General features: G+C 43.4%; 1 protein-coding gene across 1 annotated transcript in view; it reads right to left on the bottom strand.

Moving 5' to 3' along the window:
- Window positions 1-221: 221 nt before the first annotated feature.
- Cenpe (centromere protein E) overlaps window positions 222-19606 on the bottom strand; it is a 60978-nt gene continuing 41593 nt past the window's right edge. Inside the window, exons 37-46 of the mRNA NM_173762.4 lie at window positions 18214-18315; window positions 17067-17285; window positions 14376-14570; window positions 13580-13783; window positions 12016-12243; window positions 9342-9454; window positions 7754-7851; window positions 4642-4822; window positions 2802-3088; window positions 222-611 (exon numbers count right to left, since the gene is read on the bottom strand). Of these exons, the coding sequence (NP_776123.3) occupies window positions 523-611; window positions 2802-3088; window positions 4642-4822; window positions 7754-7851; window positions 9342-9454; window positions 12016-12243; window positions 13580-13783; window positions 14376-14570; window positions 17067-17285; window positions 18214-18315 (1716 nt within the window). The 3' untranslated portion in view covers window positions 222-522. The remainder of the gene's footprint in view (window positions 612-2801; window positions 3089-4641; window positions 4823-7753; window positions 7852-9341; window positions 9455-12015; window positions 12244-13579; window positions 13784-14375; window positions 14571-17066; window positions 17286-18213; window positions 18316-19606) is intronic.

The following is a 19606-nucleotide window of genomic DNA, read 5'->3' as shown; positions in this document are numbered from 1 at the left end:
CTGACACTGTAAGCCAGAACCAACCTTGTGGCTGGGAAGTCACGGGTGTCATTTGTACTTTCGTCTGCCATGGGCTCCCTGTCTGGGCTGAGCAGACAAGTGTGTTTTGTCTTCCCAGGAAAAGTTTTGTCACACAACAAGGCTTATCTTATGTGCTATGTTCCAGAATTTTTTAAGTCATATATAAGTAACTTTAAAGAAATGTATACATGTTATACCCATCTGGAAAGATTAAAATTTTCCTTCAAGACCTTTATTCTTCGCAATGTATAAAAATAAATAATTAACAGTTCAGCGTGTGGAATGTCACAGATGCAAGCAGAAAGAACTGCCACCAGCGTTCTAAGTCACTGCAATCAATCCGTTTCTTGTTCCTCCATCTTCTAAAGTGGAAATTAGACTGAAACTAAGTTGGATTGCATCATCTTTGTCAGTGTGGACACACGAGGAAAGGCATCCAAGAGCGCTCGGCTGACGGGGGCATCCATCCAAGGGCGCTCTGCTCTGACGGGACAGGGGCATCTACTGCGTCTTGCACTGGGACACATCTTTTTCCAAGGAGGCTTGGCAGAGGTCTGTCTTAGGCTCCACATTCTCTACGTCATCTGGTTCTTTTGAGAAAGAAAATAGAAAGCAAATCAACCCTAATTCACACACACACACGGGAGCAGGGTCATGAGGGTGCAGCGTTTCAGGAGAAGGGTGACTGGCTCGTGTGTTCGGTAAAGCAGCAGTCCTTCCCTTCAGAACTCCAGGCCCCACTCTGTCAAGGTGTTAGGAAGGATACTGTGCATAAAGCTAAGGACTAGGTATACTCAGTCAGTTAACTCGTGGTTTAATGTGCACGACTACGAACCTCATCTGCTTTCCCTTTGTTGCACGTTGGGAACACAGTGTTGGCCTCCTGGCCGAGGAGCGGCTCACACAGCATCAGCAGCTGCTTGGCACGCTGCCAAGGGAGAGGACGGGAGCGACATATTGGGGTTCTACCTAGCTGCGAAGCCTACGAACCAGTGACTGCATCTGCAATATAGCCACAGTGGCTAAAGTGTGGCAGTTTTACTTTGGGGCTAACAGCAGGCCTTGACTCCAGTTAGACAGCTGTTAACACGAGATGGCTCATTCCTGAACTGGAAGCCTAAGTAGCTATTCACAGCTGGAGACACAGACCCAAGGAGAACCGACTACCACCACTTTCTTAAACCAGTAACGCTAACTATTCTAAACACTTACTTTGGCCCCATGGGAAGGGTAGGTCTCACTCCTCCTCAAAGAAAGTTTCCCCCCAGCACGTTAGAGGAAGCCATTACAGAATGTCACAGCTAGTCAAAATGCAGGCAATGGACGGTGGGATACGGACTCAGTTGATACATCTGGAGTATAACTCCTACTCCCAAGGCTCAGGCAGAAGAGGGTTGGAAAGACTATAAGAGCCAGAGGGCCAGGGAGTCTGCTGTGAGACGGTGGCTTCTAGCTACGATAGGAACACTATACCCATCAAATCTCAACATGGCTTCTTAAACAATCACAGTAATAGTAACTAGATGGGAGAAATCTCACAGCACCCCATTGAGGAGGGAAGGAGGCTACAAGCAATTAATACTGAGAGAGAGAGAGAGAGAGAGAGCGAGCGCGAGTGTGTGTGTGTGTCAGTGAGTGTGTGTGAGTGTGTATATGAGGATGAATCTTCCTTCTACAGGGCTGAGCTTCCTGACTAAAGCGCCGAGTGGTCAGCCTGGAAGCGCACATGCAGGCAACAGTGAAAGAGCCGGCTTTCTCTTCATATGTACGGCTAGCAGCAAGGGTTAAAAAGGAGGAGGTGGGCCATACATAGGCTTTGTTTGATGTGTGTGTGCCTGCATATGCACCACTCACACGCGGTGCCCTCAGGAGCCAGAAGATCCTCTGGAATCGCAGTTACACAGTAGTGAGCTGCCATGTGGGGCTGGGGGTGTAACCCTGGTCGTCGTCTTTGTCTTTTTTGTTTTGTTTTTCGAGACAGGGTTTCTCTGTGTAGCCCTGGCTGTCCTGGAACTCACTCTGTAGACCAGGCTGGCCTCGAACTCAGAAATCCGCCTGCCCCTGTCTCCCGAGTGCTGGGATTAAAGGCGTGGGCCACCACGCCCGGCCAACCCTGGTCTTCTTGCAAGAGTAGCAAGTGCTTGCCTCTCAAGTTTTGAACTAGTTTTTAAAAATACTACATTGGTTGGTAATCAACTGTACAATGAGAGTAGTATATGGTTGCAGTCCTGGGTTAGAGCTTGCATCCAACAAACTCTGATTCACTTAGTAACCCACAATATACCACTAGTGATGTTGGCAGTCTGAACAAGCTAATGTCACCTCCTTTAAGTAAATAGGGGAAATGTAACTATAATTTGTATGCACAGGAAAAAATAGTGCATAGGACTTTATGCCCTCCAGGATTTTAGTTTCCTGGAGGTCTGGGAATGACTCTCTCACAGATAAAGGAAGGACTTCAAAAATACGTGTGTCACAGGACATCTAGTTGTCTTTGAGAAGCTTTGAGCTGAGCGCAGACTTGAGTGGCTGAAGAGTCAGCTGTGGTGCTTCTGGAAGTGTGGAAATGACTCCTCCTCCCCTGACAGCAGGTGGAGGACTGAGATACCCGCAGTGGCAGGGCAACACAGTGAAATGGAGTCGGGTGCATACCATGTAACTGTGAAGTAACCACACCGCGACAACAGGACCGTGAGTTCTCACAGCTGAGCAGATGAACCAAACACACGGGATTCATCTCTTATTCCCAGTGACACCCAGCAACCTGAGCGGCTACCTACCTGGGCACAGCCCTAGACTGGAGTTGTCAAAATAGCGGATCGGGTGAGGTGCTGGAAGAGACTTTGACCGGTTATCAAAAAACCATGATTTTGGGGAATCTTTTGGCACAGGATCCTGGAGATTTTGTGCCCTGCACTGAGAAGTTGTGTTCTGTCTCCTTTTAGAATCTGTCCGAGTCACTTTAGGAGACTTTGGAGAATTCTCACAAGTTGTTTCTCTGTAACTGTCTCTTTTAAGAGTTCTTTCCTCCCAGGTTTTAACCTCATTGGAGAGTTGAGAGTTATCACTTGAATGGAAGCAGAAAGAGAGTTAGATCAGACAACTCAATTCTTCAATGTGGGCATGGAGAAAAATTTAAAAAGAACCCTAGCCTGCTGAAATACTTAACATGAAATTTACCATTTTATTACATTTGTATTTTAATTTCACCGTTAACCCTTCTGTTTGGACCACTTGCATGGTTCAGGAGAGGAGCTACATCAATTGAATTAAACTAAAAAATTTTGATTATGGAGTTTTGAAAATATTCAAAGTTAGACATCATATTTAATGAATCCACAACATCCAGAGCAGTTTATGCACTGCTGTAATAATTGGATAAATCCGATTTATAGAATGTTTATTAAACCTTTACAGAAGTATATTTTCGCCTTTCCTAATTTCTCTTCACTTTTTTTGGTCGCCATTTCGCCACCTCTCTGAATCTCTCTAGACACGATCAGATTCCTCTTTCAAATGTAATTTCTTATGACACCCATACCATGTTTTGGTGGGCCAGGGTCTCAACAGAGCTCTGACGGCCTCAGCCTTTCGACTTTCCTCTTTGCTCCTGAGTCTGCGCCTACAGCTCTCCCCTCCACTGTCTGGCCCTTTGCTTTTGCTTATGTTGCTCTATGAGAAAGGTTACTCGGGGGTCTTGGTCTCAGTTACTTATCTCTGCAGTGCTGGGGAGTGGATCCAGGGCCCAGTCCACACTAGGCCCGCACTGCCATGGAGCTATCCTTCTAGCTCTTTACCCTCGATGAGTAATTTTTTCCCACCGTTCTGTTCACATAGTGTTTGGTACAAAAGCTGTACACTTCTGTGGTGGGAGGGGTCAAATGATGCCGTGCTCTAAGCTGTCTGTCTGTCAACAGGTCCAGCTGGACTCAGGGTCGGGGCAGCTTCACTGCCTCTCTATAGACCTGGGGTAGCTCTCTGCTCAGCGTTCATTCCCTAGTACTTGGCCTAGTTAAAGACAGTTCAGAACAGCTGGGAGATGGTCCAGTTTGATTCCTAGAACCCACGTAAACACAAAGCTGGGTGCACAGTCCATGCCTGTCCCTCAGGGCTGCAGAGGTGGAGGCAGGAGTCTCCCTGGAGTTTGCTGGCTCCCCAGGTCTGCTGATCCAGAGAGCTGCAGGCTCACTCACTCAGAGTCTCAAAACAAGCTGGGAAAGTGAGCAGACCTCTGCCCCCCACGCACAAGTTTGCAGTTAATGACTGACAAATGTGAAACGGAGCACTAAATCCCCACATCTTCTAAAATAAACAAGCACACACTTCATACTCGTTACAAATCTCCTTTCCCAAAGTTAGTAAAAGGTTGACAACTGCAGAAAATATATACAAATCACTACAACATATGAAGTACCATAAACACAGGATCCGTCATGCAGTCAGAACTTTCCTTTTTCGTCTGCTCAGGTTTTTTTTTTTTTTTTGAGACAAGTTCTATCTATTAGGTATCTCTGGCTGTCCATGAACTGAGAGATCTGCCTGCCTCTGCCTCTGCCTCGGGAGTGCTGGGGTTAGCGGGTGACCCAGCACGCCTGGGTTAGGCCTGGGTTTAGAACTTACCTTAATAGTTGATTATTTTGCTTTCTTAGCTGCTCATTTTGCTGCTTTAACTTAGAAATCTCACTTCCCATCCTTTTATATTCACTTTTCAAAATAAGAGCTTTTGTGCTTTGTACAATTCCACTGCCACCTCCACAGGTTAGAGGTTTACTCAGAAGCTGAGAGTCTTGTTCTGAGATCACTGTAGGAGGCAAACATACATACGGGTTGATATGATTTCTTTTGTAAGTAAAACAGAATCGACAGGGTGTCGTCTGTGCTGCCCAGGCTGACTCTTGATCTGGTACTGATCCCCTGCAGAGCCTCTGGAGTGTGGACACAGGCATGTGTCACCATGTGCAGCCAGGCAGATAACCTTAACTAGCTCTCATGTTCAAAATAATAGAAATATTAAAAATTGTAAGAGGCCTCTATGAAACCCATTTCCTGGACGTCTCTTGTGATTTTTTTTCCCTCTCTCTCACTTCCTCCGTCCACTTGACCTCCAGAGCTCCATCCCCCTCAGCTCGCCTCTAACAGGTGCACTTTATGCCCTGATGGTAGCAACAGCGGCCGTTTATAATCAGAGCCATTACGTGTTGATCTATGCTCTGATCACCGTGGGGCTTGTCAGCTGCTACCTCACTGCAGGTCACGCAGAGACTGCCCCCAAGTCACTTGGTACCCTGAGATTGCCCAACAGCTACGTGCTAACTAAACATACCTCCAAATGAGATTAAAACATGACCGCACTGTGCATAAAACTGTGAAAATGGAGCTGTCATTTATTTCAATTACCCATTAGGTCACCAGCAGTTCATTAAAGAGACAGAACATATGTAAGGAGATTAGTGATATACATTTTTAGCATTCAGGTACAATACAGGCCAGGTATCTCTGAAAACCACAACTGTTCCCATATCCCAGTGGATGAGAGATGAACATCTCATTAAATACAGAAAAGGGCCTTGACAAAACCCAACCTTTATTCATGATAAAGACGCGAACAGGAGGGATATATCCTAGTATAAAAGTCTACAGCAAGGCCTCATCATAGTCGTGATAAAGAGAGAAAACCCCGGGTACTATTACTGAGATCAGGAACAAGACAAGAATGTTCATTCTCTCCCCTCCAGTTTAATAGAGTGGTCCAAGTCTTACTAAGGGAAATAAGACAACTGAAGGAGATCAAGGGGATACGAATAGGCAAGGAAAAAGTGAAAGCATCCTTATTTGCGGATGACATGATTTTATACATAAAAGACTTTAAAATTCACTATGGTAGACAATCACTTTCAGCAAAGTAGTAGGATACAAAAATCAGCATTAAAAAATCAGTAGGCTTCCTAAAAAAAATCTTGGACTAACTCTAAGCAAGCAAATAAAAGACTTGTACAATAACATTTTAAGATATTAAAGAAATTGAAGATGACATCAGAAGATGGAAAAATCTCCCATGTTCATGGATTGGTAGGATTAATATTTTGAAAAAGGCCATCCTACCAAAAGCAATCTCCATCAAAATTCCAACACAATTCTTCACTGAAATTGAAAAAAAAAAGTCTTAAGTGTCATATGGAAACACACACACACACAATGTACCTAAAACAATCATGAATAATAAAAGAACTGGAGTTATTACCATCCCAAATTAAAAATTATAGCATAGAGCTATATATAGTAATAAAAATGGTATGGTATTGGAATAAAATCAGACACGATGAATTGACCTGAAGACGCAGCTGTAAGTCCCCAAACCTATGGACACCTGATACTTGACAAACAAAACTACATACTGGAAAAGAGAACCTCTTCAACAAATGGTTCTGGATAAGCTGAGGGGCTCCACGTAGAAGAGTAAAAACAGATCTCTCCCTGCCATCCTGCACAAAGCAAACTCAGATGGATCAAGGACCTCCCCCAAGGCCAGACACCCTGAATGTGATCTAAGAGAAAGGAGGAAACAGGCTGGCACCCAAAAAGACCTTCTGGAAAGGACCCCGATAGCAAAGGTATGAAGACCAACAATAACTGAGACCTCAGAAAGCTAAAAGTCTTTGCTAAAAGCAGCAAAGAACACCATCAACTTATAACTGGAAAAAAAAAAAACTTTACCAATTATACATCTGATGGACAGTGTCTAGAATATAAAAAGACCCCTCCCCCCAAAAAAAACCCCAACTGATCAAGAAAATAAATAACTTAAAAATGTGATACAGGGGACTAGAGAGATAGCTCAGCAGTTAAGAGCACTGGCTGCTCTTCCAGAGGACCTGGGTTCAATTCCCACACCCATAGTGCAGATCACAACTGCCCGTGTCTCCAGTTCCTGGGGACCCGATACCCTCATACTGGAATACATACAGGCAAAACACAAATGAATATTTAAAATGAAGGAGGAGTGGAAGGGTATACACTAAACAGAGTTCTCAGAAGTATGAAACACAAGAGACCAAGAAACACTTAAAGCAGTGGTTCTCAATCTTCTTAATGCCGCTACCCTTTAATACAGTTCCTCACCTGTGGTGAGAACCATAAAATTATTTCGTTGCTACCTCTTAGTTATTTTGCTACTGTTATGACTCATAAAGTATCTGATATGCAGACTTTCTGATGTGACCCCTGTTGGGTCATGACCCACAGGGTGAGAATTACTGACTTAAAAGAAATATTCAAATTCTTAGCTATCAGAGAAATACAAATTGAAACTTTGATATTCCATGCTACGCCAGTCAGACCTTTCTTCTTCCTATTGGACTGCCTCATCCAGCCTTGTTATGAGGATTTGTGCCTAGTCTTATTGTATCTTGTTATGGTTGATAGCCCTGGGAAGCTTGTATTTTCCTGAAGGAAAATGGAGGAGAAGATCTGGGGGAGAGGGGTTGTTGTTGGTGGGGCGAACTAGGAGTGGAGGGAGGGGAAACTGCAGTTGGGATACACTGTGTAGTAAATCACCATCACTACCACCATCAGCAGCACCATCAGCAGCATCACCACCATTAGCACCATCACCACCAGCACCATCACCATCAGCACTATCATCAGCACCATCAGCACCATCACCACCACCATCAGCACCATCAGCACCATCACCACCACCATCAGCACCATTTGTCTGTACTCTTCCACTTACTTGAGGTATCCTGGGCCTGTTGATGTCCTCTAAGATTTTCTCTCAGTAGCCTTATCATTTCTTCTTGATGTTCAACAGTGGCTTTTAGAGAGAGAATTCTAACAAGAATAAAATAATAAAAATGTGTAAATATTCAAATGATTTTACATGGAGGATTAACTAGAAATGTTGCAGAACTTTCTAACTGGATGTCAGTCATACTGACACAACAGCCCTATTCGGTTCAGCTGTGGGAACAGCCCAGCTTTATTACTGAGAGACTAATTCATTTAAAACTTGTGGAAACATAATAGGTTATGTTAGTTATAGCTGAACAAAATTATTTTTGGAGACACTATAAACTGTTACCACAGGGCAATATACACAAAAAACCACCAGAGAATGAAAAGAAGCAAAACAAAAACAAAGAAAACCAAACCAAACCCTTAATTTCCATACTGTCAGGCCAGCAAATCCTTACTGCAGTGCTGATTTAGTGCAAAGAGTCAAAGCTCAGACTTGCCACTGCTTCCCAGGCGGAAGAGATACTTTATGAATTGTCAGTCGGCAATCCAAGCATTAGTTAGCCATGATAAATTACAATGCTCCCTCAGAAATTATACTGTTCTTAAAAGCTATGAAAGTGGTGCCAATGGTTGGGACATACCTGTAGTCCCTCTATGGAGGCAGATCTCTGACCCTGAGGCCAGCCTGTTCTACAAAGCACTCTTCAGGACAGCTAGGGCTACCCAGAGAAACCCTGTCTCAAAACCCAGCAACTATGAAAACAAGTGCTGACTGGACTTCACAGGGGACACTGCCTGTTCGCATTTCTATTTCCCAGGCAGAGTTAACTGACATTCCTGACGAGGAAGAACTTCTACAGAGCTGGGCTACATCGTGGGACCGCCTCTTCTTACACTAGCCCTTGTTTACATGCCAGGACTGGATGAGGCTAACATCTGTTTACGGTGATGGGCAGACTTGGAATTCAGTTCTTCTGACTGTCCAATGGTCATCGCACTATGCTCCATACAGACACAACTTTTGGTGTGCTCTAATGTGTAACAGCACACACAGGTAAGTGATAAGAAGCGGATATGCTGAGGGATCCCAAGTACCCAAAGAAAATAATCGCTACACAAAACACAGCCTGAGGGGGAAGGGAACCAGCAGAGCCAGCAGTCTTCACCCCACCCCATGTGCACGCACAGCACAGCAAAGGCTCTCAGCAGTCACTCTGAAGGTCACAGGCCACTTTTAAGTTGTCTTCATGTGTCACTGAGGAAGAAGCAGTCAAAGGCACCCTGCAAATGCTGAGAGTCAGGCTCACATTCTCACTGCTGGGGATGGAGCAGGGCCTGGTCCATGCTAGGCTGGCACCCTGCCAGAAGCTGCGCCATAGCTGCGGCTGGGCTGGCTTTTTAACATTGCATATGGAATCTCAATTTAATGAGCTTAAAACCCGTGGGTGCTTACATATTTTTTAAAAATTAAATATTTTAATAAATTACTTTCTGAAAAGTAAACTACTTCAGAGATGTCTGTGTAGTCTATAGAGGAATGTTATGTGACTGAAGCCATGCTAAGAGAGTGAGGACAGGCGTACTTCTTATCGAATTCCTTGGCGGTCGCCTTCTTCTCTAGGTCACTCTTCACCAGCTGCATTTTGAGATCCTCAATTTCTTCTTTATAGGGCACAGCTCCTAAAGCAATTTTGTTCTTTCATAGGAAAAAAAGGAAAGGAAAAACAGTGATTAGTTTTAATTTTGCCAGTTGTTTGATCGCCACACTGTAGAAGGAGTGTCGGAAGCCTGCTTACAACTCCTGAGGCGTGAAAGCTAAGAAAGACACTGACTTTAATTGAGTAATATCCCAATACTTGATATGAAGTATATCTAAAGCTATAAACTAATATTTTTCTTTAAGAAAACACTCTTCTCAATGAAAAATGTGATGCGCTTTACCAAATGAAACAGAAAGGCTGAAAGTAATCAAACGAGGGCTTGCACAAGGCTCAGTGGTTCTGAGCAAGCACTGGCTGCTCTTATGGCCTCCATGGCTTTAACTTCCAGCACCCACATGACTACCCACAACTGCCGATAACTCCAGCACCGGACAAGCACATGACTCCTGACCCCCTTCCTACCTCCCATCTGCTGGGATTCCAGGCCCGTGCTACCAAGCCTACTTTGAGCTTCCAGCACGGCAGGCAAGCACACATCCCACCTGTGCTACGTCCTCAGCACTATCATTACATAACAATGCGGGAACAGTGCACAGTCCACTCAGAACAAGGTACGAGGATGCACTCTGGGTGTATCTTGTTTTGAGTGGAGTTCCTTCTAATCTTCCCATTTCATATCAGATTGCTTAATATCCTTCCTATGATATTTTAGAAGTTCTTTTTGTGTATTGTATTTAAGGGTCTTATCAGATAAAGATATTTTATATATTTTCTCCCTGTCTGTTTACATTATTCTTCTGGCCAGGGTCTCTGGAGAGCAGAACTGGGCAGTAGGAGTCTGTGTCTGTTTAATCTTGTGGCTGCACTTTTCGTTTGTCTGTAAAAAGCCATTGCCTACCTAATGGGACACACACTTCTCCTGTGTTGTCTTTTGTTCTGCTTTATATTTAGGTTTATCCTAAGAGATGTATCTTGTCTCTTACTAAGTGGGTCAGACAGGTCCTAGGCTGGAGAAACCTAGGTGGCCACCCTCCACCTCAGCCTCCCGAACAACACATGGGCCTTGTTACTCCCATCATGAATGCTGGTGCGTGTCCAGGTGGCTGGCCTCAATATTTAATGACTTCTCCTTTCCCCAGTCCTTTTAAAAAGATCCTAGGGCTGCCTTTGAGTGCCTGTCTCTAGACTCTCAGTTCTCCCTCTGATCTGTTTGTCTACATACTGTTTTAATAGTTCAAATAAACCAACAAGAAAATTTCAACATAGGCTGACAGTGTAGAAATTATGCAGGTATTCTTTGGCTATGATACAAAGAAAGTACTCACATAAAACACTGTCCTAGTAATTCTCAGGGAACTCAGAACTAGAAAAGCTGATCTAGAAATGAGTGACAGAAAGAACTGGGCACAGGCACCATGTCACCTGTCACCATGTCACCTGTGCTCAAAGGGACGCTTGGAAAACAAAAACAAACAAAACCCAAAAACCCTGCTAGCTGTCAGGTGTTCTTACTAATGAATCAGAAAGCCTGAACTAGAAAGTCCTGGTTAAGAAGACTTGTTTAGCCCTGCCGACTAAGTGGATTCTGCTAACTACTCTTATACTAGAAACACAGTCCCCTGTGCTTTTGATAGGCATCATAACGGACTTAGAAGTTCACCATGGATGGGGCTGGGAGATGGCTCACCAAGTAAGAACACATCTGCTCTTAGAGAACACCGAGTTTGCTTCCCAGCTCACATCAGAGATAGCAAGCTCACTGCCATCTGACATGAACAATTTGTAATATTACAAGAAGAAATTTACCAAGATTTTGTCCAAATTACATTTCATTTTTAGTTAAAAATGCTCTATTAGACATTGTATTCAGAGGATAAAATTAATATCCTTGGGAGTAAATTTTAAAATAAGTATTTTTAGATACTACAAGTTTAAAAATAGGATTCACATTAACAATTTTAAAAAGTAAAACTATGGAGAGTTTATGCACCTCTTCAGAATAGGAAGCAATACCATACACATCCCCGATGCCCAAAGCTGGAAGTCTAAACTGACTTAACAAAATGAGTTGCTTATTCTATTTTGAAATTCTTTTTTCTGGTACAATAAAATTAACCACTTTGCTGGGTGATGGTAACACGTGCCTTTGGGAGGCGGGTCTCTGAGTTCAAGGCCAGCATGGTCTGTAGGAAGAGTTCCAGAACAGCCAAGGCCACATTGAAAAACCCTGTTTCTGTTGAGGCCTACCCTGGCAGCAAAGCTGTAGGCATTTTGTTCCATGCCTGCTGGCTGTTTCATATTGTTGCTGTAACATGCCTGCTAGTCATTGACACAGAAAAATCACTTGACTCAGAGCAGGGTCATTGATGCCCACATACCCTGTTATGTTCTGTATGAAAGAGATTTGTTAATCTTAAGAAATTCCACAACTATAAGTCTCAGGTAGGACCCATCAAGTTAAAGGTCAATATGAACTGTTCTGTCTGAAACTGCTGGAGTCAGGGCTGACCCAACTCACCACACACATGGACAACAGCGCACTCACCCTTAGTGAGGGTTTGACTGCATTTGCTCTCAACACCAGGAAGTTTCCTACCTTTGAGGTCAGTTGTTCAGCTCCTGATGCAGCCTGAGGACGCTCACTGTCCCGTGTGGAAGGCTGCACGGTAGGATGGAGATGCACAACAGACTGGGAGGCGGTCAGTGTCTGGTAGACTTCAGACAGTTGCTCAGTTGTTTCTTTCAGTGACTTCAGGTACTGATCCAAGTCTTTGGATCTGGTAGCACTTCTTTCCTCAAACTCCGTTGATTCATTTATCATGGCCTAAAAACAGTGAGAGACCACTACAGCTTTAAAATAATTGATGTTTTAAAATTACATTATGAAAAACTATAATTCTAAGAGAGTGTGCATGCTGAAATTCATTGTTTAGAACATCTTAAAACAGTGCTCAAGACAATGAATGCACATTTCTCTTTCAACATGTTAGATGTTAAGACTGCCATGAGTAAAAGAAAGATGGGAATCTATACTGACCTGCAAGATTATGTCACTTCATTACAGGAATACAGGGGAAGGAACGAAGAACTGAGCAGGCTAAAGCCATCAAGAGGCGAGCACACACAGTATCCTAACAACTCTCTATGCCCATTCCATTCCGAACCTCAGCTCACAGAGAAAGTAATTTACTCAGTCTAAACCCTTTTTCTAGGTTTGGGTATTTTGCCTGCATCTCTGTCTGTGCAATACATTTGTGTCTGGTGCCTTTGGGGGCCAGAAAAGGCTGTAAGATCTCCTGGAACTGGAGTTACACACAGCTGTGAGGCACCATGTGGGCGCTGGGACTTGAACCCAGGTTCTCTGGAAGGGTAGGTAGTGCTCTAAAGGTGCGCCATTTCTCTTGCTCCAATTTACTGAAGTTTGCTAACTAGTCTATAAATTTTCTATTCCTGTGTAGATAATAACAGTCAAAGTCATTGTTCTCTTTTACGCTGAAGGCTGGCTTATGTCACTGGTGTGATGGGCTGACATCATAATAGTTTAGGAAGCTGACAGGATCAACACCAAGTATGAGCTAGAAATTCACCGACTGTCAGGTGTAGAATTTTCTGGTGCAGGATCTTGGTAATAGGAAAGATTATCTGTAGGGAGGGATTATGTGAGAATTTTCTGTACTACTGGGCTAATTTTTCCACAAACCTAACCAAAAAATTACTGGCACATGCATGCTAAAAACAAAGTAACAGTAGGCACACTCGGTGTATAGTGTAGGATTAGAGCGTGTGACAGGGAAGCTACTGACACACAGGTCCCCTGAAGCCAGGACCCTGGAACAGATGTAAGCCCCAGCTTCTCTGCGGCCACGGGGCAATGGAGTCCTCACAGACAGAGGAGAACAGGGAGACGGCAATGAGCAGCCGCAAAACCACCCAAGTGGAAACTCGGTGTTCCCTCAGCAAACAGCCTGCTGCCCTCCCAAGTACAAACTGGGTTAATCATCTTGAAGAAGCATGATACAATGAAAGAATAAAGTTTGGACAACCAAAACTTTTCAGAGAGCACCTACATACAAACTACAGAAATATAAGCTAGTCTAACCCCTTAGGAACGAGTAGAAAAGTCAAAGCCTCAAAGAGCACGACTGAACTGCGGTACTCACAGTGATTCTGCTGTGATAGAAGTTATTCACGAGCCCAATGCTTTTGTTTTCTTTCTGGATGGTGCTCTTAAGATTTTCTGTATCAAAAAGAGTATTTAGCCATTTTCCCAAAAACTCAGTTATTTCTTTCCTATTATTTAATACTTGTTGGACTTCAGTTTTTATGGTGAGGAAATCATTTTCTGAAAAATCTTTGAGCATTTCCTGTGTGAAAAATAGGCACCAAATTATATAAGCATTAGGAAAAACTTTACCCAGATACATATAAACTACAAAAACATTCTAAGGGGGAGAAATACCTACTGGACTCTACCTATTAAGATACTAAAGAAAATGAATTCTAATTTAAAACTTGATTCCAATTGCTTGCCTAAGAGAACACTGGCGATATACTCTACATGACAGGGATTCCACCTACAGGCGCTGGTCACTGTTTTGCTGTGGCCTTGGCAGGCAGGCCTGACATGCAGGTTGGGAACTGCACGCCCACTTTACATTGATGCGAGAGCCACAAAGTCCTTGTGGAGCTGATGCAGGGCAAGAAGTCTGACTCTCACTTCCGTCATGAGTGTAAGGCCGCACCAGGAAACCTAACATTGTATAAATTCTCACCGGCTGATGTTAAATCTGTCTTCTATGTCTATGCAGGTCTGACAGTGTCCAAGCCATCTCTTGGCCACCTGTCACTCTGCAAGTCACTAATGATTTCTGATGAATGAAAAAGACTTTAAACACATACAAAGGCTGCTGATGAAAGGCTGAAAACCTTATTAAACGCATTAAAAATAAAGCATACCTCAATATGGAGGTCCATCTCCTGGCTCAGTTTGATCTGTAAGTCTCTGGCTGGAATACGGTAAGTCTGTGAAAGGCTCTGGATTTGAATCTGCAGTTCATTCTGCTTTTCCACTTCCTGAATAAAAGCCATTTCACGTTTATTGATGGACTCATGCTGCTCTTCCTTTATCCTCGCAATGGAGCTTAACACGTACTTGAGGAAAAAGAGAAACCAAAAGTGAGCATTGTATTTAGGAGCTAGCTCGGCGTCTGAGATGGTGAGGTCTTGCTGACTTACAGCATGACAGATGGTAAAGGAGGGCGCTCCTTGGGAAAGTAACCCCGCCAGATGCTGCTTTCCCAAGTGACTTCCTACTGCATAGAGCTCGTATCTGGTGGGTTTCAAATGAAACACGATCCTTTCTATAAGTTCCCTTTTCTATTATCTCAGATTTTTAATTACGTGTGAGGGTGTTTTGCTTATATGTATATTTACATTCCACATGTGTGTATGGTGTTCATGGGGGGGCCAGAAAAGAGAGCATTGGATCTCATAGAACTGGAGTCACAGTATCATGCTGAGGGTGAACCTCAAGTCCCCTAGAAGAGCAGCCAGGAATCTTAGCCACTGAGCATCTTTGCAGCCCTATTATATAAATTTTGGTTAAACTGCCAATCCTACCATCACACATCTGAGATTAGTAAAAATGGTATCCTATTTCATTTTATATAAAGCTATGTGTGGGTGTCATCTGAGTTCAGGGGTCCATAGGCTGAGGAGAGCAGCAGAAGCTGAGAGCTGCAGCTACAGGTGGTAAGCTGCCTTGACCAGGGTGTTAGGAGCTGACCTGGGCTCTCTGTACAAACAGTAAATATAAATACTCTTAGTTGCAAAGCCACCTCTCCAACCCATTTTAGATTTTCAAAATATTGTAACATTCTTGTTTGACTGGCCCCCAAATGTCACATGCTTCAGGAATTCCTTGTCAAGCATAGTTAGAGGTCTGGCTTGAAGGTAATGATAGTTTTAATGCTATCATGTTCCCTTGTCCTCATAAATTTTGCGTATCTGACTGTCAGGATCTTTTAGAGGATTATCAGAACATTGGGGACAATTTTCTAAGTTATAGCACCAACCCTCAACTTTGTGATTTGACCTTTTCTCTAAGTACCAAGTAAACTGCCTTGACTATGCCCACTGATGAGTCCATTCTCGTCACCAAAGTGAGGGTTACCTTCATCTTATATCCAGCTGAGGTGTGTGCCACTCCAGGCTACACCATCCTTTGTGTGTGTGTTTGTGTCTGTGTTAGGGACTGAGGCTGATGTTGGGTCTCTTCCTCAGACACTTTCCACCCTGTTTGTTGAGGCAGGATTTCTCACTGTGCTCTGAGCTCATCAATTCAGTTGGTTAGGAGGTCCTAGATCCCCCTGTCATCTTCTCTGCAGCTCTGAGATCACAGGTGTGCCCTGCCAAACTGGCTTTTAACCTGAGTGCTGGGGATCCAAACTCAGGTCCGAAGGCTTGTACTGACTGGATCATTTCCAGGCCCCTGAACTCATTGCAAGGGGTTTCCAAAAGCAGCCCTCGTGCTTGCTCTTCTCTGCCTGTCCTGGACACGTCGAGTTTCCTCTTACCCTAGTGTTCCCGTTCCTCTAGATGCTTTCTGAATGACTCTATGCACGCAGCACCGTCTGACACCTGCATGCTTGCCTTTTCTGACAAACTTCAGGCCCAGCTAGAGGCTTTGTTTTTCTTCTGGAGTGCTACAACATGGAAACTCCAACTTCAATGCACCTCAATCTAAACTGATGTCTGCTCATTCGTCACCTGCCTGGTCACTCTCTCTAAGAAGAGTCACCACAAACCTGGCCACGCATGTCTCAGGACTTCACTCATAGTTCTTTCTTCCCTCCACTGTCTACCATTTGGTCCTACTTTCTCAGCTGCTGGGATCTCTTTCAGTCTGTGTCATACAGTATCTCACTGGACCACTTTATTGTTTGTTTGTTTTTTTTCCTGCCAATCCCTCGAAGTTGTTTTATTAAGATGGTAACCCAACTTGGTTCCTGCAACTACTTAAACAAACACCCACTGGCTCTGTATAATCTCCACAGTGAACGTCAAGCCTTACTGCTGAGCCTGGCTTCCAGTCTCAGCTTACATGCTACGCCCTAGAAAATGACAAGGTTTCCAAGGAGCACTTGCAGGGTTCCAGAGCAGAAGGCAGCCACTGGAGGAGGAGAAGGCCAGTCGGGCTGCAGGGCTGCAGGGCTGCAGTTTCCCGAGTCACCGCCCCTTCGGGATGAGCTTTTGGCCAATACAGCTTTCTGAGTCAGCCCGAGTAACCTCTCATAAGCCACGACCCCAGAAACTAATTGGTTCACTGTGACCCCAATTAACTCACTGGCCTACTGAGCTGGACTTCAGTGCAATTCTTATTTTGGTCTGTCATGGAGTCCCTATGCGAGGTGGATAGACACACGTTACATCGGAACTCTGAGCACCTGCGGGCAGGGCTCTGGGCACCCGTGCACAGAGTTCAGGTTTTGTTGAATGACTCCTATCTTCACACCTATACAATCTTTAATTTGTGGCTAATATAAATAGTATATGTTAACTCCTAAAGGACTTAAAAGTACATTGAAATGTGTAACTGAAATTATAATTACATCAATATGAGGCTAATATTAAAAACAGAGTTGGTACCTTAAGTCTCTTGAGGGCTCTGTGGAACTCCAGGGAACATCTCTGGTTTGCAGTCAGAAGCTTTTCCATCTCTTTGGTCTGTGTGTGCGGAAGTGAGAGCTTTGTTCTTACAGTAACTGACAGCTCTTTTTGGGTTTTAGTTTCTCTCTCCAAGTCAAGAGAGACTTTATTCAAGCACTCATAATCATTAGCCATTTCTGAGTATCTTTTCAGGAGTTTCTAAAGGAAATTAGAATTCATTGTAATGAATGCTAGAATTGTAACATTGGAAAAAAGAAATTAAAACCTTTGTGTTTAAAAGATAAAAGAAACAGTAATCTTTAGATTTTAGAAATAATGTATAATAGTGTGAAAATTAACCAGAGGCCAATAAAGAAAAACAACACTTGTTTTACTCTTTTGAATAAACTGACTGTGGACCATACCCCATGCCTGAGCTGGCCTGTGTTTATAAAATGCAGAGTCTGCGGTCCCTCAGTGGCCCCGGCCCCGGCCCCGGCCCCGGCCCCGGCCTCTGGCCCCGGCCTCTGGCCCTGCCCCTGCTCCTGTCCCTGCGGTGCAGCCATCCCGTACACTTCTATGATCTGCTGCTGCTGCTGCTCTGCTGTCTCTGCTCATGGATTACAATCCACCTTTCAAATGAGCTCTCAGCTTATACTCAACTTTCAATCCTTAGATCTTTCTAAATGTAGGTCAGATTGTGTCTCACAAGGTCAAACTCTCCAGCGGACCTCCCCCACTCAAGAGCAAGCTGTGAATCCTCTTGAGGCTCCCCAGCTGATACCTTCACTATCTCAGTAGCTTTCTCTCTGGAAAGTCTGCCTCAGGACCTTTGTACTCATAGTCTGTCCTGTCCACAGCTGTCTACCCTTGAGTGAACTGAGCCCTTCAGTGTAATTAGAGATTTGCTCAGTATCACTTTCCCACACAGGCCTTACAAAACAAACCACAAACTGCCACTGTGTCATTTATACATATGTGTACATGTACACGCACATGTACGTGTGCTAGGCTATATAAACATTATGATGTTTGGGGCCGCATTTGCTACCATCTATTCACTATTCCCTTCAATTCCACCGTGGGCTGCACAGGATGCCTTTGGAACAGTAGCAACAATGTCACGAAGCTGCGGCAGGGCCCTTACTTCTATCCTGAAGCACTTTTCTCGAAGTCTTCCTGTACAGTATTCTCCAGCACACAGTAACCCCTTTCCACATTTCATTGTCTCTTCATGGTTCTGGTGGGCCTGGTTCAAAGGAATACACATCAATAACTACATTCACATAGCAGGCCTAATCAAACACGCTTACACTTTACATCATGTTTCCGTAAAGGAATTAAACATTTCATTGTGATCTAATAGCAGTATTAGATCACAGTAATAATAGTAACAAAGGGAGTGGTATCACTGTCAAGTCAAACTCACTGAAGGAACACACAGGAGAAGCGCATGGTTCCTAGAGAAAGCCGTGCTGATTATTCAGGTTCATAGTCTCACAAACATGGACATTAGAATTATTGTCATCAACTCTACTTACTAGAAAACCCAAGCACTTTATATTTTTTCCCAGGACCTTGGGCTGGAAAATTCAAATTTCATTCATATTTTTTTCTGCATAACTAAAAAGTTCAGAACAGACCTCCCTCCTCATTCTTGACCATTGTTTAGCTTGGCCACTGTAGCACCTAGAATATCTGCTGGATACAAATAAATTAAGTCTGTGTGTAGTTTAGACAGCCCCCACATGCACTGGACTCCCAAGCATCTAAGGTTTCTGGTAACACTGTAAGGCTTTCTACTTCACCCTTCAAACATGAAAAAAAAAAAAAAAGCTATAGATTTACTTTATAAACCTCTTTGTCTAAATTTTTTTCTTTTTAGAGGACTGAATTAAACCTTTAAAGATTATTATGAAATCCAGCCCTACAAAGGATAATAGATGGAAAACACCAACACAAGGAGGGAAACTACACCCTAGAAGAAGCAAGAAAGCACTCTTTCAACAAACCCACACAAACATAATTCCACCTCAAACAAGAAAATTAAGAGGAAGTAACAATCAATTTTCCTTAATATTTCTTAATATAAAAATTAATATTACCAACATATCCTAATCAATTGAAATTCAAAAATATGAGTAATTAGAAATTTGTCTGCTGTCATCCTGTGGTCTCTCTAATTTGGTAAAAGGTGAAATGGGTCCAATATTGTACAACCCATATACACTTTCTGCTTGTTTGTACGTGACAGGGTCTCGCTGTGTGCCACATAATGGTCTTGAAACCATGCTTCTCCTATCTCAGCCTCTCCATTAGTAGGACTGTTTACTTGGTGTTTTTATACTATGCTATGGTTTTCAGAACAGCTTACATATTCCAAAATTATTTATACAGCCAAAAGAAATGTAGACAATTAATTTGGGAGGTGGCTTGTAAGAGAACAGCAAAGAGTGAGTCTGAAGGCTTTGCTTGATATTTATAATTATTGTATCAATTTTGAAGAAGAGGACCTTATAAGTTACTCTTACTCTGAGATG

The sequence above is a fragment of the Mus musculus genome, chromosome 3 (genome assembly GCF_000001635.26).
Source record: "Mus musculus strain C57BL/6J chromosome 3, GRCm38.p6 C57BL/6J".
Taxonomy (NCBI): domain Eukaryota; kingdom Metazoa; phylum Chordata; class Mammalia; order Rodentia; family Muridae; genus Mus; species Mus musculus.
The sequence above is the reverse complement of the archived record's forward strand: the minus strand, read 5'-3'. Positions and strand labels throughout refer to the sequence as shown.